The sequence below is a fragment of the Pezoporus occidentalis genome, unplaced genomic scaffold (genome assembly GCF_034315485.1).
Source record: "Pezoporus occidentalis ecotype Australia unplaced genomic scaffold, CSIRO_AGI_Poc_V1 ctg51, whole genome shotgun sequence".
Taxonomy (NCBI): domain Eukaryota; kingdom Metazoa; phylum Chordata; class Aves; order Psittaciformes; family Psittacidae; genus Pezoporus; species Pezoporus occidentalis.
The window spans coordinates 3,024,433-3,049,074 of record NW_026915847.1 but is presented as its reverse complement, the minus strand read 5'-3'; the positions used below and the strand labels follow the sequence as shown (position 1 = coordinate 3,049,074).

Sequence of the window (24,642 nt, the reverse complement as noted above, 5' to 3'; positions counted from 1 at the left end):
TGTCATTTACTGTTACTCCAAGAGGAATGATTGATTCCAGCAGTGGCAAAATGGAAATAACTATTTAAATACAATTATTTGGTCTCCTGTTGAAATAGGAGAGGGAAAACATTTGAACATGCTGCAAAAATGAAACTAACATATTTGAGCCAAGTTCTTCTTTATTCAGAAGCTCATTAATGTATCTCTTGACACTGGCTGTATTAGGCATCTGTTGTGAGGCCTTTTGGGTTACTAAGGGAAGGTAATAAAATGACTTAAGTGCTGTTAGAAATGTGCCTAACATTCATACTTGGTCCTATAACTGGAGTTGAAAAATTACTCTAGATGGTGAGTTCTATCTAGAACTTACTTTTTAGGTAACAGAGATGGAAAAAAATGACATAAAATTACAAAGAATAAGAAATTATCTGGAAAATCTTTCTGCTTCTTCTGTAGATGTCATGTGCAATTTGATAATTTCTTGTTATTTTTTTTCATTATTTTATGTTGATCATGTTAGCAGCCCATACAGAATTGATCACAGAATCATAGATGGTAATCGACATGTAACCATTGTAACAACTTAACCATTGTTTATGTTTCTCGTTACTTAGTGACATCAACATGCATCGTATCATGCATTATATTACTTAGGTTTGTCTTTCTGACTGTTCAGTGTTTTGCACTGAATGTGTTATCAAGACTAAGTCTTGAAATTGTTAACAAACTCTAGCCCACAGGATTCCATCATGTTAATAAATAAGTCTCAAAGAAGCATTTTTGGTGTGGTATTACATGGGGTCATGTGTTATTTAATAGTAAAATCACTGTATATAAACTCAGAAAGTACGTATTATGTATTTCTTAAAACAAGAAAAGTTTTTTGGGTTTGTTTTAGGGATCTTGATGCCAGAGCAAAGAGTGAGAGATACCGTGCGTTGTTCCGACTTCCTAAGGATGAGAAATTAGATGGACACACAGACTGTACTCTCTGGACTCCATTCAACAAAATGCATATTTTGGGGCAGATGTTTGTTTCTACAAACTACATTTGCTTTACTAGCAAAGAGGAGAACTTGTGCAGCCTTATTATCCCTCTTCGAGAGGTAAATATCCGTATTTGTAAATTTGTAGGGCAATATGTTATTGGAAATTGCATCCTAGCTTTGATGTTTGCAGAAGAACCTCTTTTCATCCCTTTAATCTCTTGTGAGTGTACTATTCTGATGTGTTCTAAGTAATATTTAATGACGTGGTATCTTAAAAGTTCCTACTACTAAAATACACAGGGAGTTTTCTGTCGGTTTTTACAAACCTTGCGAGTTCTTCCCTTCCATAATTCTGATTTATAGCCCCATGGTATGTTTTTTGTGCCTCATAGGGAGGGATGGGCAGTAAAACTTCCTAGATTGGTGAGTGGAATTTCTGTTAAAGAATCTGTCAGATAAGATATGTTTTTGTGAGGTGTGAGGAGATTCATCACCATAAAGATTTAAATTTTCTTCACACAGACTTGCAGTCATTTATTCCTGTGCATGGAAAATGTTTGTCAGCATTTTATAGATCAGTGTGCTTCCCTTTTTAAAGCTGAGTGCTTAAAGCAGATGTTCAGTAAAAAGGACCTGAGCTTAATGCAATTAAACAAATTATGTTGGAGAAGTTTTTTTATGATTGACTTGAATTGTGGGTTAATGGAAAAAGCTGTGAAGTCTTGGAAATAATAGCAAAGCTGATGTAACCAAGGACAGATTGTCATGACTGGAGAACCACGGAATATTTCAAGGCATGTATTTCCTCCCACAAATCATAAAGAGTGGAAACAAATGGTATTTGCTTGGAAACTTTGAAGTACACCTTCTTCACAGTGTGTTGCAGTGACTTTTGATTATTTGAGAAGAGGCATTTGATGATGGTTGCACTGTTTGTCTGGAACTCCCAGGGAAGAATGATCCTCTAGGTGGAGTGATGGAAGAAGAGAACAAAGTCTGTGTTTGTCAGGACCTCTTTTCCTGGATGTGTATTCAGCAACTGATCAGTACCCTTAATAATTGAAGGGAAGCTTTCTATTTAATTAAAGCTTTGGGTCAGACCCTAACCTAATTCCAATATTCTGTGGTAGCCTGAACATGTTATGACTGAGACAATGACGAAGCATTGATTCAGAAATGATGATCAGGAAAGCTGATTTTTCGGTGGCTGACTGCACTGCTTACTGCACCCAGTAGGTGCAGTTTTCAAGATCAGTACTTCAGATATGTGTGTGTGTTTACTTGAATAGGAAATAAGTGAATATTAGCTCTCATTATAGCAGGGCATGCCTGCTGGAATGCCTGTCCTGTGCCTCTAGAATTTGTGTCGTGAGCTGATTCTGTTCAAACAGTTTATGTGGAACTGAAAAATTACATAGGAACACTTTTTAGCTAATTTTAATATGCTATTAGTGAATGTCCTTTAAGTTAATGAGTAATTAGTTAATCAGTAATTTAATCAGTAAGCTTCCTTTGGACCCTGAAAATAAGTTGGGGAAATGAGTTAAAAATAAAAGCATGTAATTGGTAAATTAGATTATAGCACTTCAAAAGTAGTTTTGTGCAACTGAAGTATGAAATTCTGAAAAACTGAAGTATGAAATTGCTGTTAAGAGTGTGCAAAGTGACAAAGATTTTCTTTCCTTTGATTCCTTCTAGACATCAGGAATTCTTTGCAAATTGCATTTGGCAGATTTGTGCATGTTATAAAGACTGTTGGCTGTAAATTGTCTCCAGGCAGGTACTGTGGTTCTGTAGCAGTAAAGTAGTCCTCCAAGAGAGACTCTATGTATTCAAACTAATAAATTTGTAGTTAACAGAAAAATAAAAGGAAGGTTGAAGGATAGAGAAGTGTTTTAACACCTAAGCCGTGTACTACAGTCTTTAAATACATCTTCAAAGAAAATGTGTGAAAAATGGTTATCCTATCTTTTTAGCTAGAGAAATACTAATACTTAGTATGAATTAATTAGCATTATAATTAATTAAAGCACTAATGTCTTACCATTGATCTCTATCTTTAAAAGAGTGAAAAAAAAGGAGCAAAAGTAAAGGTGCTAAGAAACTGGAATGTGCCCTTTTCTATCTTGAAGGGAGTAAGACAGTTTTCATTGCCTAGGAAATTGTTTAAAGTCATAAAAGCAGTGGTTAAGAGTACTTACAGTTGTGATTTGTTCAATGTATGAGTGGCACAAACTTGATTGATTGGTTTATTTGTTCTTACTAATTGATAATGTTTGGAACACACACTATATAGCTTCTCCCTGAGATTTCTTTGTGTTAATGTGCTTTACCAAAAGCTCAGGGATCTAGTGCCTTGTGCTCAGTAGTAGATTGTGGTGTGAGTACTGTTTGCAGCCTGGAGTTCAGTTAGGTTAGAGACTGTTACCACTAATAACGGAAGGCCAAACAGAAACCTCCACCTCCCAGGGTTAGATGTCTTCCTTTGTAAGGAATGTTTCCCTTTGTTGCAGGTTTCTGTGTACTGTGAAAATACAGTTGCAGTAACAGTTGTTACCAGAGTATGTACTTATAATATAGTGGAATAGGCATGTTATCTTACATGCATTGTCAGTAAAAAGTAAGCAAAAGTCTTTGATTCATCCTGTACTGGTATAGGGGAGCAGGAAAGTAGTTCCAAGGTCCTACAAAAGAGCCCGTAGATCTGTATCCCACCAAAGTAATTGTCTGTTACTGATTCTTGAAAAATAAAGACAGGAAAATAAACTAAGCAGTGCAAAGGAGTCTTGCTGGAAAAGGGACTAAAGCCAGTTGTTTGTGGGATGAGACCCTTCATCTTTCAGACTTGTATGTCTTTGTATCCTAATCTTGTTTTCCTGCAGAGGGATGTCTGTAGTGGTTCGACATAAGGGGGGAAGGTGTTATGGGTTTATTGTATTAAGATGGTTTCTTAGACCAAGCAACCTGATTAAATATCTTAAACTGTAGGTACTCTTTCTCCCTAGGTGACGATAGTGGAAAAGGCAGACAGCTCCAGTGTGTTGCCCAGTCCATTATCGATCAGCACAAAAAACAGAATGACATTCCTCTTTGCCAACTTGAAAGACAGAGACTTTCTTGTACAGAGAATCTCAGACTTTCTGCAACAAACCACTTCAAAAATATACCTGGAGAAAAATATTTCTGGAAGCTATATGAGCTCAGATGATGAGGTATGTGGAGGAGCATGAATTGTTTACTAGAAGAAGGGGACTGTAACTGGTGTGGGGAAAGAAAAGCCAGGAAAAAACCTTGTAAGTTTTTGTGAAGCTAAACCTCTGTACAGAGAAACATTCCCTCTTTTGTTTTAACACCTTTAGCTTCCTTAAGCTGAACAGTTAAATGACAGCTAGGATATCTACTTTTTTTCATGTAGGACTTGAGAGAAATCACCGTTGCTGTGGAGGAGCTACTGTTAATTCCTGCTACCATGTTCTGGAATGACAGTGTATTTTGTTGAAAATGTCGTAGTTAAGTAACTGGTTAATTGAATAATATTGTTTGACTTGTCCAAATCAAAATGTAATTGTGGAATATTAATAATTTGAAGAAATTACCAGTTGACTCAAAATTCCTTTTATTCAGGACTTCAGCTGCTAAATCTTACTGAGCTGAGCAAGTCTGCATGTGCACTGCTAGTGAACTTTGGAACATTTGAACTAACAAAAAAAAAACCAAAACAACCCTCACCTAGAATTCAGGTGGCCCTATTCTGAACCAAATCCCTGTTTACCTAGGCAAAGTAAGTGGTTCTTAAAAGATATGATTAGATAAACTTTACTCAGGCACCTTGAATATCATGGCGTCTACTGAATTCCTAGGTTTTATGTATGAAAATATGCTTCATATTCCAACCTCATCAGATCTGTTAAAATCAACAAAGTTTAGTAGTTCAGATCTCAAAGCAGAAAAGGCTTTGGTGGTGTATCATTTCACATTCCAAATCTGTACTAAGCCATACCTTAGTCTTGTACCGATTAGCCCTACCCTGTTTGCCATGTAAATCTTAAAAGTCAGTTTTTTACTTGCTTTGTTGATGGTGAGTTATAATTAGTGTGTAGGTGTAGCTGTATACTAGAGCACGTATGCGTATGTGTATAATACTGAAACTTTGTCTTGTCTTTTTGCCGTAAATGGATCTGTGCATTCTACCTACTGAATTATAAACACAATTTAATAATTGCAAGCATTGTTATTAAATTAATAATATGACTACATATCTAGACATGCATGGCTACTAATTTCAATTTCAGGCATTTGGTGTGAACTGCCATATGAAATCTTACTGTGATAAATTTTCAAAGCTGTTTGAGAAGTTAGAAAATCCTTTTTCTTCAAAATATTTTTCTTTCAAATCACAGTCTGGCAGTGTTGAATTTTCTATAGAACTTTTAAGTGAGGGGAACAAAATAATTTATTTTGTGTATGTCTGTGTACACACATATAAAAATGTTCTTTTTAAATCTTTAAATATTTAATGGTCAAGGAACCATCTGGGGATTCAACAGTCCTGTGGTGTTGACAGGAGACTAAGGGAGCTGCCTTAATGCCCAGGGCTACTTAAAGTTAACACTTTAAATTCTAATGATAGGATTTGATTACTTTTCCAGGGCAGGGGGGCACTGAGAAACTGGAAACAATTTAATTATTCTATATTGGTTTAATTTCTGCTGTCATATGTTGTGAATGTACCTGGGTGATTTAATTTGCTCAGGTTTTGTTAGCTGTTAGCATTATAAATTTTGAAGTATAATGAAAAGTCTAGAATCTGGCTCAAGCCCCGTGTCTTGTTATTGCTTGTGACTACTTTCTGCAGGTGTTTACAAGATCATCAAGTAGTGTTATTTCTGCCAGCCCTCATAAAAGCCTCAGCTCTGAGTCTGAGGGAGAGCGACAGTTCAACCTCAATGACAATGGCATTCCAACAGCAACTCAAGCTTTAATGACAATGTATCGGCGGAGGTCACCCGAGGAGTTCAACCCCAAGCTGGTAAAATACACCTTGGAGTGTGTACCTGACTGAAAAAGTTGTTAAATCATGTGGTGTTTAAAATCCATGTTTCTAATGCGGAAGCATTCTGCCACAGACAGCTTAAGAGGCAGCAGTTTTCACAGAAATGTTGAACATGCTGTCATTTTACCAGTACAAACAGTTTTGCTACATAAGAAAAGCAAAGTTGGATATAAATCAGGGAGAGGTTTTAGGCCTGCTCTTAAGTACAACTGCTTCTTCTTTTAACAGTAAGGTCTACTGGGTTAGAAACTAAGAAATGGGAGGAGGCAGCCCGTTAAAAGGAGAATCGGACTGTAGCCAAGTTATTTCTTGCTCACTTGGGAAGTTAGGACATTGCAGGCTTTTTAGCACTTAGCATTTCAGTGGGGCAGAGCGTTAGAAGCTGCATCTTTATGCTTGCCTTTTTTGCTCTTAGGCTAAAGAGTTTTTGAAGGAACAGGCCTGGAAAATTCACTTTGCTGAATATGGCCAAGGAGTTTGTATGTATCGCACAGAGAAAACCAGAGATCTTGTGCTGAAGGGCATTCCAGAAAGCATGAGAGGAGAACTTTGGCTACTGTTTTCAGGCAAGTATTCATTTGAAATGAGACTGGGATATAAGTAAAAGTGAGTTAAAAAAGGATTTCAAAGATGCAGATGGTAAGTGTCTAAAAATATTTGGAGCAAGCAAAGCTGTGATTGTTAACAGACAGCTGATTGGATTAGACAAGATCTGTTTAGGCCAGTAAATACCCTTTCTCAAACACAGAAATTAGGGAAGAATATAAAAAAGCAGAACACACACCCTGTTACCAGAAGTCAGCAGTCTGGGGGCCTCTAGATGTTTGACAACCACCAGCAGGACTACTTCCCATGTATTAAATCATTTCTGAATCCAGTTAAGCTTTTGGCCATCACAGCAAGTTATTGCAAGGAATTCCAAAGTCTAAGCATGTTGCATGGAACTGCTATCTTTATTTAAATAATTTTCTAATAATTTTTTAATAATGTTTTTTTCCTAAGAATGCATGTTTTTGTATATGTTCTCTTTGCTGCTGGGCATTAAACAAATGTTTTCAGCAAATATACACAGGAATGCACAGATCTGTCCTATGTCTAATTAACAGCTAGTTTGGACCAGTTTTCATGGTGTATGTATAATTAGTGTTTTCTGTATGCACTGCTTTCTGCTGCTGACACTTGATTTCCTTTGCTGCTGAGATTTTAATTTCCAGAGAAGTTTTAAAGTCAGCAGTGAAATCGCATGACAGCTCTGACAGCATTGCTAAGACAGGCTGAGTGCCCTGCTCAAGGTGACAGAGTCATTTTCAGAAGCAGGAATAGAGCTCAGGAGTTTGTCTTTTTCTCTTTGGCTGAGATATCATACTTTCTGCAACCAAGCATTAATATACTCTCTCCTCAGGGTGAGTAGCTTTCTCAGAGGCATATTTTGAATTATGTAGGATAATCACACTCACAGCCAGCTGCAGAGAGAGCTCATGATACTGTGTGACTACACAGCTGGTTTGTTCTTCATGCCTTCTGTTTCATTCTAGCAGAAAGGAGCTTTATATTTTATTTTTTTTTTAAATGCCTTGAGGAAAAGACAAGAAGGGGTAGCATCTCAATTACCTAAGCATGTCAGGTTGGTTTTTAATCAGCTGTAGAAAAATAACATTTTATATTTGCTTTGAAAGTGCTTGTTGGTGGCATCCAAGATAAAGGGTAGCAGGAGATTGTTGTGTTGGGATACTGTATCTGCTAACCTTTGCTTTCTTCTCGTTTTAATACTGTTGTCTCACTCCTAGGAGCCATTAATGAAATGGCCACTCATCCCGGCTATTATGAGGACCTGGTGGAGAAATCAATGGGGAAGTATAATCTTGCTACAGAAGAGATAGAGAGGGATCTGCACCGCTCCCTTCCAGAACACCCTGCATTCCAGAATGAGATGGGTATTGCTGCTCTAAGGAGAGTCTTGACAGCTTATGCTTTTAGAAATCCAAACATAGGATATTGTCAGGTAATTGAAATATCTTGGCACTCCTTCAGTTTCTGGAATTCCAGTTACTTCCTTGTACTCCTGTTTCTTCAGCCATGTACATGAGTATTGGCTGTGTAAAGTACACAGATGCATACATGTATAATACGGTGAGGGAGAGCCTCAGTGCTGCCAAATTACAGTCATGCTGAGGTCAGAGGAATTTGACACAAGGACCTACTCCTAACAAAAGTATTAACAGCTCATGCTGAGATGTGCATTGTTTTCTGTAAGCATATTTTCTGCCCATTAATCTAGAGACTGGACAGAGGTTAGCAACAGAGCTGTCCTGAAGTGCATCTACAGAAAATGACAAATGAACACTTTCTTTTAAGTAGAAAAAACCTCCAGCTTTAATTGTTTGACCTTAAATTTTTACCTACTTATTTAACGTCTTAATTGTAATAACCCTCCAGAACCTCCTTTATTTTATTTTTTTTTTAATTATGCTATTCAATCATTCAGAACAAAACCCCAGAAGGTATCTTGTCCTTGTGCTTTGCAGCCATTTATCAGTAGTTAGTGCTGAGCAGTGCATGCCTTTGGAGTCCTTATGCCTGTGATTCTGGTCACATTAGTTACTGGTCCTAAATCGTTCTTTCTTGCTATGTAACTTTGAGTTATTGCATGGGCTCCTTTTTCGCCTTCCTACCTATTTTTTCAAAATGGAATCTTGAATTCATGAGCCTGATTAATGTCCTGAATGTTAAGACTCCCAGGTACAACACCAGTAAGTGAAAGTGCAAGCAATTCCAACAGATACCATCATAAATTATTTAATAACATGTACAATATTAAGTAATAACTACAATAACTTTTTGTAAAGGTTGTTTAACAGGAGCAGTAGAAAGACACTGTGATTCTGGTTCCTAAAGCTGTCGCAGTAGTTGAGACTTGGTCCGTGGCATTCAGAATGCTGATTCACAGTTACAGCGACAATTTAGGAGCTGAAAGGAACAGCATAGACTTTGGCAGAGTTTCAGCATTGTTCCAAGTTTCAGTTGAAACCTTAGTTACTATTTCAAACAGGTACTGATGAAGCTGGAGTCTTAAAATGTTACAGGATCTGAAATGAGCAGCTAATTCCTTAGAATGCAAACTGAGGAAAATGGTACTGAAACACTTCATTTCTTCAGACTAGCAGAGCTCTAGTCAAAAGCTGTAAGTGAACAATTCAGAGGTCACTGTACAATGCAGTGGCATTTGAAATGGAGTGGAACAGGCCATAAAAAACTGTTATGCACACAAACATGGAGAGTGAGCAACAGCAAGAGGCTTCTGTTTCACTGTACTCTCATTATTCATGACTGACACTATTACAGGCATTTGTCTGAGCTCACAGATGCTGTCTTTCGACTTTTTCATATGAGCAGAGAGCATAGGGAGTGCAGACTGCCTCTGTAAGGAGTGGTATGGCAGTGGCCAACATTAGTGCTGTAGGAGGTATTTTGTCTGCATCAGACCCAGATTCCCCAAGAGCACTTATTTGGCAGAATATCAGTAGCAGCGTAACTGGATGCTTGCAGGCCTGTTAGGCCCTTTATTATAAAAAGAAATCTTGATTATTTTTTTTTTTCTTAACAAAAAAGTCTTAACAATATTTTGTGGTTTATTTGAGACTTTTTTTAAGCCTTCCTTTGAGCACTGACGAAACACTGCTTTTTTACAGGAAGATACGTGAACAATTTGGAGTCTGCAAGGGGAGATGTAGCTGGTTTCTTAACCGTAGTAACTACTTATCTGCCCAGTTACTATGCTAGGTACCAATAAATGGGTCTAGTAATTTTTATTTCTTTCTTTTAGGCTATGAATATTGTCACTTCAGTGCTCCTCCTTTATGCAAAAGAGGAGGAGGCTTTTTGGTTGCTGGTGGCTCTGTGTGAGCGTATGCTGCCTGACTACTACAACACAAGAGTTGTTGGTATGTTATGGGGAAATTTGCTAAAATTACAGTACAAAAATTAACCAAATTAATTGGTGGTATTGGTACTGAAACAAGCGTATGGGTAGAGGTATGTGTGGCATAGACACAACTGTGAATGCTAGTGGCAAGACAGTTTTCTCAGGAGTATAGAAGCAAGTCCAGAAACAGGTACTGTGATATTCAGTAGTTTTTTCACTTATGATTAGATGGAATTCTGAAGTGGGCTTAAAGTGAATTAAAAAAAAAAGATGGGAGGCTAAAATTTGAATTTTGGGTGATCTGATTATCTATTTAAAGTAAGGTGGAAACAGGAGCTTTGGGAATTTGCAGTACAAGTCTTTGTACCCATTTTCTCTCTGGTTGAAAGGGCGCAAGTATCTGAAAGCTGTTGTTGTTAGATGACAGTTTCCTTGTGTATGTGGAAGTGAATGGCCCTTCAGTTTATCATGGAAATAGTCTTTACTGTAGCTCACAAATGCTTGAGATCCTCATTCAGCCTTAGAAGTTATTCTTCCTGGCTTGCTTAAGACACTGATGTTACGGCGTAGGTATGTTTCTCTTGAAACCAATCCAAACTCCTTCACAGTCACCCTGGCCTCCACCAAGAGGTGATGCTGAGAAGTTTTATTCTAATTAGTAATATTAAGTACTAAGCCATCGTATAACTTCTGTAGGTGCTGGACCACAGTGACCCTGTTAGCTCTTATGAAATGTATAATTAAAACTTACTATGGTTCAATTAGTATTTCTAGCTCAGTAGTGGAATAGAATCTGTTTGTTGTTTATCTGCAAGTGAGAAAATGTGTGTAAGCATCATGTAGAATACTCTTAGGTTTTGTATTTATGTTTCCATGTAGAGAGAATGTATGTGTATATACTTTTCTCCCCTCAATGATGATGTGGTCAGTTGCTCCTGTATTAATCGACATCCAACCTCATTTATTTTCAACAGGAGCATTGGTGGATCAGGGTGTCTTTGAAGAGTTGGCGCGTGACTATGTTCCACAGCTTTATGACTGCATGCAGGACTTGGGTGTAATATCCACCATTTCCCTGTCCTGGTTCCTCACTCTTTTCCTCAGTGTAATGCCATTTGAAAGTGCAGTGGTGGTTGTGGATTGTTTCTTCTGTGAAGGAATAAAGGTGATATTTCAGTTAGCGCTCGCTGTCCTCGATGCTAATGTAGACAAGCTGCTTAACTGTAAAGATGATGGAGAAGCCATGACAGTCTTGGGAAGGTATTTATTACAGAAAATAAAGGTTTTTTTTTACATTTCTTTTTGCTTACTTTTCTGATTTGTGTTCTTCTGTGTCAAAATAAAAATTGAAACCAATACAGTATATGTAAATCTTTTACATACTTACAGTCTCCTTTCACCCATATAAGACACTCTATAGTATCTTAAAATAATGCTAAGTTACCAACTATAAATTCTTTTTTCAAGACATTCAAATAAACTTCCCAAACCTGGTTATAGAAATTTAATTTGGTTGATTATTTTAGTTGATACGCGGTTTTTGTTACATCATCTTTTGCCTGCTGCCTTTTAAATGGTGCTAAGAAAAAGCCTTGACCTCAAGGGAAATTGTCTTGGGAATGGACTAGACAGAACTCGGAAGAATTAGGTAGGCTCCTGAATGAATAAATTTCAAGTAAATAGGAGGCTGATAAATAGACTGAATTGAGTTGTTTAGCACAAATTAATACTGATGAGTGTAACTTCTGATTTCCTTGTTGAGTTTGGAGTAGTGTTTAGTTTTCAAGTTGCTGCTAAAACTTTGGAATCTCTTTTCCTGGGAAGTTTCATTAGTATAGCCTTACTAAACTCTGGTTTTAATTTCTTTGGGAATTAAAAGAAGACCCTGGTGGTGTTTTCTCTGAAATAAGCCTCAGTGATTGCTGAGGATTTAAGTGTTCTACAACTGCATGGTAGAAGACAGATGATTTACAGCAGCTGCATTGGTGGAAGGAACAAGCCCTTTAAAGCCCCTTGAAGTGAAGTTGGGGAGTAGTAGGACAGGGGTTATTTAGACTGAAACACACTGACCTTTGTTGCCATGGTGTTGTAATTCCTTTAGCATGTTTAAACAGCCAGAAGCAACAAACCTGTTCAATAAGCTACTCGTTTGTGGCTAGCTGTATTTGAGCTGTTTCTTGCTAAGGATAATGAATTACCAGGGTTACCTTGGCTCTCTTTGAGAAAAAGCAGCGTTAGGATTTGTCAAATTACTGATGTCAAAAGTCATGTAGTTCATTAGCAGAGTGGCTCGATCATATTTACATTTAATAATCTATATATAACCCTTATTCTGTTAACCCTTGGAAGGGAGGGAGGTATAAATGAATCTTGGGCATCTCATTTATTTTTCTTTTCTCCCCACACCAGATATTTGGACAGCGTAACTAATAAGGACAGCACTCTTCCACCCATTCCTCATCTTCACTCACTGCTCAGTGATGATGTAGAGCCTTATCCTGAGGTGGATATCTTCAGACTAATCAGGTCTTCATATGAGGTAGGATAGGATTTCTTAACAGGAACTTGCCAACTCACACTACTTCTGCTTTAGAGGCATTTGGTACTCTAGTTTGGCTTTGCGTGGAACAGAAAGAACATAAAAGAAATGGAGACTCATCTCAGAAGTCTGAAATGGGGCAGGGAAGAGGGCTAAGTGTTTCTTTTAAACAAAACTTTTAATTGGATCTGTTTTATATAGAAGCCTGCAACATCAGATGAGAGCAGCCCCCAATGGAAATGTGATTTACAAACAATACTCTGAACTTGTAATTCAAAAAAGCTTTTTCATGCTTTTCTGAAGTGAAGTATTGGTGAAATCTGTTACTTCAGAAGATCTTTCTATTATCAAAGGAATTTTGTCTCTTTTTACCTTGTTTTTCTCAGCAAGTGCTGATTCTGATCACTAGCTTCTAGGCCACTAGCTTCTCCATTGTAACCAAAACGAAAAATAATTCATGTGAAAGGAGCTGGTAACAACTCGTATCTGTAAAGCACAGAACAAAGCCTCCAAAAACCCCTAAAATTTGCAAAACAATTTCATTGTCCTTAAATTTTAAAAATAAGCCATCAGTTAAAATGGTGATTACACTGACATAGTAATTTTTTAATGAAAATTAAAGAATAATTTAAAAGAGTTATAGTTTTAATTTTCTTTTTTCCTTCCCTGACATGCAGGGTAAATTACTATTTTTAGTTTAAGATGTAGATGCATACTTAGCAATATGATAGCTGCTTCAGAGGCACCTCCCATGTCCCTAAAACCTCCTTGCTTTAATAACATGATATCTGTTTAAGAAGGAAGTAGGTAATCCTTTGTGTATTCTACACTGAAGGGCAAACTGATTCAAGTCAGATGTATAGTTCTTCTTCACACAGTGTTAGAATGGCGATAAGGATGTTTATGTGAAATTCTTGTTTCCCTTGTATTTTTCTGATTTTTCCATCATGGAGACTGCTTGTTTTGGCTTAACTGCTTTCAGATGAATAAGCTGACTACACGCAGAGCCAGTCTGTCTTTCTGGGGCTTATGCAGCACAGAATTCTGTAATTCCTAGATAAATAACCAGCTGTACTGCAGTAAAATTAGGCAAAACAAATCACACGGGGAGTGAAGGACTGTGAGGAAAGCAGGAGCTAGTAGCAAAGAGAGAATGTGTTTGAGGAGAAACAAATTGGCTGATTTGATTATTTAAAAAGAAAATAAAATCAGTGAGGGACCATATCCATGAGGTAATTGCATGTGACCTTCCTATTCTGTAGGCTACATGAGTTTTAGTTTTATGGGTGTAACAGACCATCCCCTTTGGCCTCCAGACCAGAGCATAAGCCTTGTGGAGTAGATGTGGCCTCACAGCCACAACAGACCTCTCTTTCCAAGGTTTTGTGACCCCTGTGGTGCTTGATGGATGTTTTGTCTAGATACCATTTTTTTTCCCAAAAGACTTCTTTGTTTGCAGAATGCTCCAGGTACATGAAACATCATTTTACTTCTGAGGTACATGATACAGGTGCACAGCTTTACAGATGAACCCAGCTTTAGTGTTAATTTGATCACACAAGATTGTGCTAGCAAATTATGACCTGCTATGTAGATGCACTTATACTGGAAATACAAATCCATCCTGAATGAAAGTGTATCTTGCCTCAACCCTTTTTAGTTTTATGTATGGCATACTTTGTCTGATATTGTTGTTCCTGCTGGTCATCTGTGCGTTTCTAAGTATGTTACAAGTGTTTTCTTGATGGCAAAAACCTACTTATAGTTAACAAAAATAAAGCTTGGGGATTAGGCATTCCTCTGCATACAAAAACATGCAGTGTTATTCTTAATAGGCTTCCCCTGGGATATTTCTGTAGTACACACCAGAGCTCCTTGACTGAATTGTGGAAAAAAAAAAACCTTCTGAAAATGAGGCTTGGTCACTTTAGGGGGTCTTCTTAATGGAAGTTGCATTCTTGATGCTCAGTTTCAGATGTAATGAATTTAAGGACTGTGATGCTGCCTCAGCTGTTAGAGGTCCAGTTAGTCTAAACATCTCTCTCTGTAATACTTGAGATATTCCAGGACAAGTTGAAATAAAGTCCTGCAAAAGGGTTGTTTTTAGAGATGTGCCAAGCAAGAAATGATAACAACTGAGATTATGGTTTGAAATGTGATGATTTGTAACTTAATGAAGACCTTTCAAATTAAATTAAGGTATTGGGAAAAACAAAATCTTGAGGTGCATTCCTAAAACCTTCAGAATTTTGTCATGTGTTAGAAAAATGCCTTTGCCATGTGTTAGAAAGATGCCTTAACAGCAGTTTTCAAAATACACTTGTGTGGTATAATTAAATTAATTTCTCAAGTGCATTAAAAGCAAGCTATGAGTATTCCAAATATTAATACACAGACTGTGCTGCACTTCTTTTTGTCTTTTAAGAAATTTGGAAGTATCAGAGCAGATTTAATTGAACAAATGAGATTCAAACAAAGGCTGAAAGTTATCCAAACCCTTGAAGATACTACAAAGCGCAATGTGGTAGGTACTGAAATAATGTTCTTTGCAAAGATTAAGACCAGCCGATTTCTGAAATTTAAATTAGCTTTTCAATGAGTCATGGATTTCAAATCCGTAACTGATAATGTTGTGTTTCAAAAGGTACGAACTATTGTGACGGAGACTTCTTTTACTATTGATGAACTGGAGGAACTGTATGCTCTTTTCAAGGTAAAGCTAAGTAAAGATAAGATGTTGTGCCTACAGGAAATACAGATGTTTATTTTTTATAAGGGACTGTGTCTTTTCTAAAGACCAGGTTGAGTCTGTGAGTTGCATACTATCAGGTATCTTAATGCAAACTTAAATTAGCTGTTACTAATATATATACAAAAAAAAACCAAACCAACCAGTCTCTAAAAGCTCAGGAAGTAAGTAACTCAATAAATTATTTGTCCATGGAAAAATGAATTATACTGATAAAATCTATTGTAATGGAGAAGTTAATAGACAGAGGCATTTGATCAGTCTTTAAAAACTTACACATCTCTCTAGCTACCTAACCCAAGCTTTGGAATTCAGCACAGAAATACCTACATTCTATGATCTCAGATAGGTAATACTGCCACATCCCAGTAGCTGATTTTTGCCATTGTTAATGCTTTAATGTATACTGTATTACATGGTAATTCAGTGTAACAAAGTCATATGTCTCCATAGGTTGGCTATACAGCAATACCATTAGATCCATGAATTTAATGGTGATGGGTTAAAATGCTTTAGCTTCACTTTCACAGTGCATTAAAAAAGGATACTTTCTTCCTCTGTTTTTGTTAGAACAGACATTTCTTGGCATACCAGGAAGAATTTCTTTCCTTTCAGTTTCCCATCTGTAATATCAGGTCCTAAAGTTGTCCAAATCCTTTAGTACCTTCTTTCAGTCCTCCATGGAATCAGTCATACCAAGTCAGACAGCTCACCCCAGCTGATCATTGTGCACTGTTAGGATCTCTCTCTAAGCTTCTGAATTGTTTTGAATTTAGATTCTACCAAAATCAGCTCCAGAACTTTCACTGAATTCAATAGACTGAAAGAGTAGGATGTTGTACAGTATTTTTTGAGTTCAACGAAACAGTTGAACTATACAGTTCAAAGATTATTTCATGAGAGTCCCTTTTCTGATGTGACTATGTAGTGAGGCTGAAGGGGGAGACTAAGCACAAGGATTTTAGTATATGTATATACAACATGTGTATGTATGCAAGTCACAGCTGCTTACAGCTCTGTTTAAAACAGGTATTTCATGTTTGTGCTGCCTGGGAGGCAGGAAAAGTTTTGCTTTCTTTTATTTGTAGAGGGATGTCTTTTTGTTGCTGGTTAGAGAAGAACACTTCTTGTAGAAGTGCAAGAGCGAAGTAGATGGAAATATATCTGTTCGTCTTGTGTTGTTTTAATCATGTTTGTGTATGAGTTGTGTGTGGATTTTTGTGGGTTTCTTCATTGATAGCAGTGAGTTGTTTACAGAGCATTTGCCTTCTGTTCAGGCAGAACATCTGACTAGCTGCTACTGGGGAGGAAACAGCAATGCTACTGACCGGCATGATCCCAGCCTGCCTTATCTGGAGCAGTACCGTATTGACTTTGAGCAGTTCAAGGGGATGTTTGCTCTCCTCTTTCCTTGGGCATGTGGAACTCATTCAGATGTATTAGCTGCACGCTTATTCAGGCTTCTTGATGAAAATGGAGACCTTCTTATCAACTTCCGTGAATTCGTCTCTGGGCTAAGTAAGGAGAATTCACAGCAGTTTCAATGTAATCTGACCAAAACTGTTTCTACAGGAGATCCAGTTCTACAGAAACACAGATGTTATATTAGCTCTCAGATAATGACTTTGACATATGCTGATCTGTGTAAGTTACCTTTATTTTAAGAGCTGTTCGTGCTGCTGTTCAGCACATTTTATTATGCCTGTGACAGTGGTTCCACTGGGGTTTAGGCTGGTCTCAGTAGGCACATCGGTGTTAGCTGGTGGTGTATCACACACAAACAAGCCTGCACATGAACTGCACATCCATTGGGTTCTGAGGATTTCCCTGACCACTAACTCTTAACATGAAAATGACTTGCAACTTCTTTGCTTGATGGTGTGATTACTTCTAATCAAAGTATTTCCTTTGGGAAAGTCTTTTGTATGTTCTTCTTGCTCTGTTCTTCAGGAAGAAGACTTTTGAGAAATTTATGTGCACATACAAGGCATAGGGGAAGGATAGAATTAAGGATGGTAGTTTTGTTTGCCCCTGAATAAAAGTGCTTCTCTTTAGAAATCTGCTGACACCCCACATATATGTGTCCCTGTGTGAGGGAAAGGTATTGTACCTCAGTGGAAGGTACCACCTATGTTACTTCTGGAATCAATAACCAAGACTGCAGACTAAGAGAGAGAGCAGGAGGGTATCACAGAATCATAGAATGGTTTGGGTTGGAAAGGACCTTACGACCATCTAGTTCCAACCCCCATGCCATGGGCAGGGACACCTCACACTAAGCCATGTCACCCAAGGCTCTGTCCAGCCCAGCCTTGAATTCACAACTTCCCTGGGCAACCCATTCCAGTGCCTCACCACCCTTACAGTTGTCCTGGATTCAGCAGTAGCAGTCATTTTTTCTCCTTCTTAGTAGCTGGTGCAGTGCTGTGGTTTTGACTTTTGCCCTGGGAACGGTGTTGATGATAGCACCGATGTTTTTAGTTACTGCTCAAATGTTTGGTCTGGCCAAGGACTTCGGTGAGCCTCATGCTCTGCCAGGGAGGAGGGGAAGCCAGGAGGAAGCAGAGACAGGACACCTGACCCAAACTGACCAAAGAGGCATTCCATACCACAGCATGTCATGCCCAGGATGTAACTGAGAGCTACCCGGAAGGGCTGGGAGACTGCGGGGTTGGAGGAGGTATTGGTTGGTGCTCGGTTGGATGGTGTGGTGTGAGTTATCAGTTGGTGGGTGGTGACATGTATTCTCTTCCCTTGTTATTTCCTTTATCATTGTTATTATTGGTGGTAGCAGTAGTGATTTGTGTTATACCTTAGTTACTAAACTGTTCTTAACCTGTGGGAGTTGCATTCTTTTCGATTCTCCTCTCTGTCCCTCCAGGGGTAGAGGGAGGGCAAGAAGGGGGGTAGTGAGTGAATGAGCTGCGTGGCTGTGTTTAAACCACAACAGTAAAGAACTTTTTCCTTATATCCAATCTAAATTTCCCCTGTTTAAGTTTTAACCCGTTACCCCTTGTCCTGTCACTACAGTTCCTAATGAAGAGTCCCTCCCCAGCATCCCTATAGGCCCCCTTCAGATACTGGAAGGCTGCTATGAGGTCTCCACGCAGCCTTCTCTTCTCCAGGCTGAACAGCCCCAGCATTTTCAGCCTGTCTTCATATAGGAGGTGCTCCAGCCCCTCCGTCATCCTTGTCACCTATAAAAGTCTATATCACAACAAAAGGAATGTGCAAGCCCCAGGATTAACATGAAGAAGCAAATCTGAGACAGGAGCTGGCCACCCCTTTTTTTGAATACAGCAGGAATTATTCCTTGTAAATGACCAGCATTTCACAATCTGCTATGTGTTACTTTGTGCTAACCTGACATTTCCTCCAGCTTTACATTTTTATCCTTTTGAGAGAGCAAAGGTTTCCCAGTCTGCCTTTCAGCAACCTTTTGTAGCAGTGTTTTAAAGCATTAGGGCTCCAAATGCAGCCTTGCATGGAAACCTCTGTACAGCAATGGTAACACCTATTCTCTCAAAGGTATAAAAGTTATGTGACAATAAAACTGATCGCACACCTCCCCTTCACACCACCCAAAACCCCAGTGCTTCCTGTGATGCAGTTCTGAATTGTATTTGAGGGGCTGTTGGTCAGGTAGCACGTAATGGCCTTTTGAGGTATGGCCAATGACTTGCTGCTTACAGGATGCTGTTAATTACAGTCAACCAGTTACTGGTTAAGACAGCAGCTTTTAGAACAAATAATGAGTGATAAGAACAAGGAACAGTGTTGAGCACTGTGAACAGAAATGAATGTAAAATACACAAGTATGGCTATAAGCAAACATGACTGAACTAAAATCTTCAATGGGATAAACAGTCAAAACTTATTCTGCAAACCCACATTTTTCAGAAACTAAGCCCAGTGGGGCATATCTTGAAGACTTTAAGAGGTCAGCTGCCCAGAAAAGACTTGACATTGGCATAGTTTGATACAAGAATAGTCAGAGAGGGAGCTCAGAAAAGGTTGTTCCAATCATGCCATGAAAAGGGGTATGCTGGTCAAGCCCTTAGGGTGCAGAGCAGGCATGTGTGAGGACACTCGTTGCAGCTTGATGGTGACAAGTTTCACTGTTGCTGTGTCAGGTAGAAAGATTCAAAGGGTGTAGTCTTGCTCTCTTCCAAGCAAGGTTTCTTCTCTCACTGCAAAGTAAATTTAAAACTCCTGGTTAAGAACTGTCGGTGCATCATATGAGACACGTACTGCAAAACACACGACTTGCTGAAAGTTGTTGAAGGTTTTAAGACCTGTGACTCCAAAGTGCAGGAAGGAAGTATTTCTGGTTGGGACTAGGAATGGTCTTACCACCTTCCCAGTGCTGTTCACAGGCTCTCAGCAGGGTCATCTGCTTTGCTCTTTGGGGATGCAGGGGGCTGTGCAGGAGGCCACCAAATTCTTGGGGTCCTCTTATGAAATTGTCCCTATACTGCAGCGTGAAGGTCAAAATGGTGGCCTGAGCTGAGATGTCCACCCATTCAAAGGTCTCTTCTAACTCTCCATAATAGGGGCACATGTACCAGATGATGTCTTTATGAATGTAGCCTGATTTTTTTTTTTTTTTCTTGCTGCTTAATACAGCATCAGTCTCATATATTTGGTAGCCCCTGCAGCTGTCAGGCAGTTTCTTTAAATTTCCAGTAGGCTGTTCTTCCCTTTGTAAAACTTCTCACCTCTCCTGGGGGAGACCCAGAGGATCTGAGAAGAGTCCAGGTAGGCTTGTGTCACCAAATATCCTGTGGCTTGATTCCTATGTTAGTGAATGTGTCCCTAGGCATTGCTGAAGGACACAGAACTGCAGCCCATTCTGTGCTTTAGTTATTTCATGTTGACTTTAGCAGTGGGGTACCTGGGTGCATAAGACACAGTTTCACCAGAAGCAAAAACATTATCTGCACAGTGTGCAGGTAACACCAGATGGGAACTTAAGGTGGTTTTTTGATTAAAAAACAAGTTGAAAGCAAAACAGCTAATGTAAATGTACTCAATTCTTTGGTCTAATATCTGTAGTTACTGGAGTGCTAAGCTTTACAGCACACTGTGATTGTCAGCATTTGCCAAACCACACTTTGCAGTTTGCATCAATTGACATGATAGCCTGTAAGGTAAACTAATTCTCTGCATAACCTAATTAATGAAGGTTTGTTTATGAATTTCTTATCATAGCAAGTAAGATTTATGAAGAAGTCTGATTATCTTTTTTTTTTTTTACTTTAAAATTAATATCCATTTAATTAAGTGGAAGGAGAAGATGCGATAGACCGCTTGGGTTTCGTACAGCTAGGTGTAGCATAGACCAGAAATGAATAGGGGTTGGGGTAGATAAATCACTAGAAAGCATTGCCTGAACATCAGTTTAGGCCATTGCTAATCTGTAGCTGTGGTAAATGATGCTGTTTACTGGAAATTCTCTCCTTTTTTTTTTTTTTCCATATCTTGTTGTTCTCAATCATGTGATGTTTTTGGATCTTCTGATAAGAGATTTGAAATCCACACAAAAAGGCGGTCTTTCAGCTGGAGGCCTATTTGAGTGGCAATGTGGTGATCACAGATTATTTTTGTGTGTTATAAAATAGACATTTAATGAAGCATCTAAGGTTGAAGTACAAAATTCAGGGTAAGTTGGTCTGTGTTCTCTTGCTATTTCTACTGTGGATTGTATGATCTTAGAAGTCAAGTGACTGCCTTGTGATCTCAGGCCATAAGGGGAGTACAGTTCTTCCCAGAGTGAATGTAGAAGCTTCTAAAACAAAATACTGCAGCAATAATAAATAGAATTGAATGCTGAGTATTAATATACTTTATATAATGCTGTTTTAGGTGCAGCATGCCATGGAGATCTTACAGAGAAGCTGAAGCTCCTGTATAAAATGCATGTTTTGCCCGGTAAGTAAATGATGTTAATTAGGAAATAATTATTGTCTTGTTGAGAACAGAAATTTGGAGCAAAGTTGTTTATCACTAGCTTTCCCAATTAAAAATTAATTTGCAGGACTTATTGCAGCTGTTTATGAAGCAATAAAATGAGAGCTTCTGCCATAACCAGGTACAGATTTAGGAGGTCTGAAAGCACTCATGCAGTCCTCTATTGCTTCAGTCACAGACAGGCCATCTATGTGTCTCTTGTCTGTTTAGCTGGGGTTGGTGACTTCCCCCATGCACAGCAAATACAGTGTTCTTCAACTTACAGATTTCTTACCATAATCCACTTTATTTAATGGTGAATCTAGCTTAAAACGTTCCTCTGTGCCCTGGCTGCTCATTTCTGTCCCCAGGTTTTCTTCGTGGTTACCCCTCTGGGCTGATAGAAATGTTTGCTCAGGGAAGCTCCAGATCATTTCAAAGATGTGTTTTCCATCTGTTGCACCCAGCTAACTGAGAAAGGCAGTTAGGTTGGAGAGGGGGTTGGAAACCTCTCAAAACAGTTTTGTCCCTGAAGAAAACTATGTCCTGGAACTATCTGGCTGGCTTGTCACACATGTGCCATAAAGAACCTATTGATGTCCTCACTGAATCCGTGGTTTACGAAAGTTGCAACCCATCCTCTGGTAAAGGTATCTAAAAGTTCTGAGAGAACAGTCACCTTCATGTGCTTTGAATATGTGTCCCTGATTGCTCCCAGCTGGCTTTGCTGGAGGTATATGCTCCAGTGAGTTAGTAATCGAACTGGAAACAAGTACAATTTTATTGAATTATAACAGAAGAGATCCATTTTTAAGAATGCAGCCTCCAGTATTTGAGGATGTGTAAGCTCATGTCAAATCATGACAGCTAGAAAAGAGTTCATACCCTGCTGCGGACAAGCTGAGCTGCGCAGAAGAAAGTAATGGAAGCAGACATGGGAAGATGGGCAAGCCATCCTCTGAAGGCAGACAGCTCCTTGTTAGTCAAATACCAGGGAGGGGAGACAGTTAGTACTGGATACCAGGGAGGAGACGGAACAGGTCCTGTTCTTCATCTATGAGCTGAAAAGAGATGACTCCTAACCCGTTGCATCCTCACACTTCTAGAAACTGACATTCTAAACATATCAGTGGAAATGTGTTCTAGTTAGTAATTAAAGGGTGGAATTTTTAATGAAGGAATTGTATTTTATTGCTTAGATCCATCCCCTGAGCAAGAAGAACCAGACTCTGCTTTTGAAGCTACTCAGTACTTTTTTGAAGACATCACACCAGAATGTACACATGGTAGGCATCTTTTGTCTTCGGCATGAAAAGATGAGGTAATGCATTTCAAACAACATGTCTTTTTAGGAAGCTACTTTTTTACTGTAACTCTGTAAGTATACTCTAACTAAGTATACTCTGTAAAAAAAAGTATGTATGAATTTTGATATCCTTAGAGGTGCAGGTGTGTGTACACTAAGAATTCCCCTATATTGTGCATTGCAAAGCACTCTCAGAATAATGTGGTATTGTAATCAGTGCGTTGCAATAGAAGTAATTTTGTCAAAAGTGCACAGCATGCATGCCTCAGTGGAGAATAAGAATAAATATATTGGCTTTCAATATATATTTGGGTCAGAACTTAAAATTTTCTAAAAACCTGAAGCCGAAAGATGTGTCAAAATGTAGTGTGAATTCTTCTTGTGCCCTAATGAGAGCCGGGTCTCATAGCTGTTGTCTTAAAGGGCGTTCTCTTTCTAGAGATATTTGATACTAAGTTTCTCTCTGATTCCAGAAAAACATTGCTCATCCTTCAGATTACTGGGGGAAGGAAGGTTGTTTGAAAATACAGATAATTATTAATAGGCTAGGGATGGCAGTTTTAAGTCCTGATAGACAAAAGAAATTTCACTAATATAATCACGAAATATAAAATGTGCTAGAAGATGTTTGTGTTGTGGTAACACAGCTTAATCATTGTACTGCATAAACAAAGTCTAAGATGGTCCCTGTCTTAGTATTTATATTATCAATTATATGGAATTTATCAGCAGATTTAAGAATAAGCAAAAGTCATCATTTAATCCTGTCCTTTTTGCTCTGCGTTTTCTGCAGTGTAAACATTTCCTTTGTTTTGCGCTGTACGTGTGAAACGTATGTATGTGTCTAAAACCACACTGATAATCTCTCTCCCCCCCTGCCCCTCCACTTCCTAGTTGTTGGCCTAGACAGCAGGAACAAGCAAGGAGTAGATGATGGGTTTGTTACAGTGAGTCTGAAAACAGAAAAAGGTATGCATGGTGTCTCCATTTGAATTATGTCTTTCATATCTTGTAAAGATGCTCCTTTTGAAAATGGAAGTATTAATTTAAGGTTTCTTCATGGACTTTTCCTGCTTCTCTGGGTAATTTGTTGACAATAGGCAAGAAGAGCTCACAAGAGAATCGAAATTACCTGAGAATGTGGAGCCAAGAGAATAAGTCCAAAGCAAAAAACACAAAGGACTTGCCCAAACTGAATCAGGTACTTCTACTGATACTTATTTTTCATTGACTTCAAACTTTTTCTTCACATACCTACAAATATTCAATTCATTAACTCTGAATCAAGATTTTATTTTGAGGCAGGTGCGTTTTTATCAGAGCAGCAGTCAGCTGAATACGGAAGTTTGTTTTCAATATACTGTAGCTAGTATTAAAACATCCTAAAAATGAGATACATGTATATAGGAATGATTATATACTCTTTTGATCTCTAGACAAAAAGGGATACGATGCTGGCTATCCCCAACTAGCACATGATGTCCAGTACATGTTACCTGAAAAATGTATTTTATGTTTTGTAATTTATACTGTCAGTCTCGTTCCCTTTAGGTCCATAGCTGCTAAGGAGGAGGAGACCCATGGGACAGCTGTTTCCTCCAAAGCATATGGAGATTTATTCCCTGTAGAACAATGCTTCTTACTTAAGATAGCCTTAAGCAAATCTCCCTCCTATTTAATTTGTGAGTTTTGAATTGTGAAAGGCTCACATTCAGCTAAGTTACCATGGTCAATTAAAAGAGCACTGCAGGTCTTTTTTTTTTTTTTTTTTTCATTTTTCATTACTTACTATTTTTATCGGACCCCTAGCTATACTTTGCATCATTCCTGCAAGAAAATCCACTAAAATGAATGCCATGTGTCTCACTGCTTACCCTCTGTTGCCCTCCTGTGGCTGCAGAGAAATAGATTTGTCATGTGTTGGGACAAAAGATCCAACAATTTATTCTAAATAGCTTTGAGAGAGGCAACACATCTGGCTGCCCAGTCTTAGTAAAAGCTTTCTAGACCACACCTAGCTTATTTCAGTTTCAGTTTAATCACATGAACTATTGTGTCATACCTCCATGCCAGACTTTTAAAACTGAGTTAGTAGCTCTCAGTCTGATGTGTTTCCTGCTCTCTCGTTAATGTTTCCTCTCTCTGTGCTCTAG

The 24,642-nt window shown here is 38.4% G+C and overlaps 1 protein-coding gene across 1 annotated transcript in view; it reads left to right on the top strand.

The window, feature by feature from the left end:
• TBC1D9 (TBC1 domain family member 9) overlaps window positions 1–24,642 on the top strand; it is a 50,992-nt gene that overhangs the window by 24,052 nt on the left and 2,298 nt on the right. Inside the window, exons 6-20 of the mRNA XM_062637225.1 lie at window positions 881–1,088; window positions 3,977–4,183; window positions 5,827–6,000; window positions 6,440–6,590; window positions 7,812–8,026; window positions 9,848–9,965; window positions 10,921–11,206; window positions 12,356–12,485; window positions 14,911–15,009; window positions 15,130–15,198; window positions 16,512–16,752; window positions 21,100–21,165; window positions 22,383–22,469; window positions 23,384–23,458; window positions 23,590–23,690. Coding sequence (XP_062493209.1) covers window positions 881–1,088; window positions 3,977–4,183; window positions 5,827–6,000; window positions 6,440–6,590; window positions 7,812–8,026; window positions 9,848–9,965; window positions 10,921–11,206; window positions 12,356–12,485; window positions 14,911–15,009; window positions 15,130–15,198; window positions 16,512–16,752; window positions 21,100–21,165; window positions 22,383–22,469; window positions 23,384–23,458; window positions 23,590–23,690 — 2,227 coding nt within the window. The remainder of the gene's footprint in view (window positions 1–880; window positions 1,089–3,976; window positions 4,184–5,826; window positions 6,001–6,439; window positions 6,591–7,811; window positions 8,027–9,847; window positions 9,966–10,920; window positions 11,207–12,355; window positions 12,486–14,910; window positions 15,010–15,129; window positions 15,199–16,511; window positions 16,753–21,099; window positions 21,166–22,382; window positions 22,470–23,383; window positions 23,459–23,589; window positions 23,691–24,642) is intronic.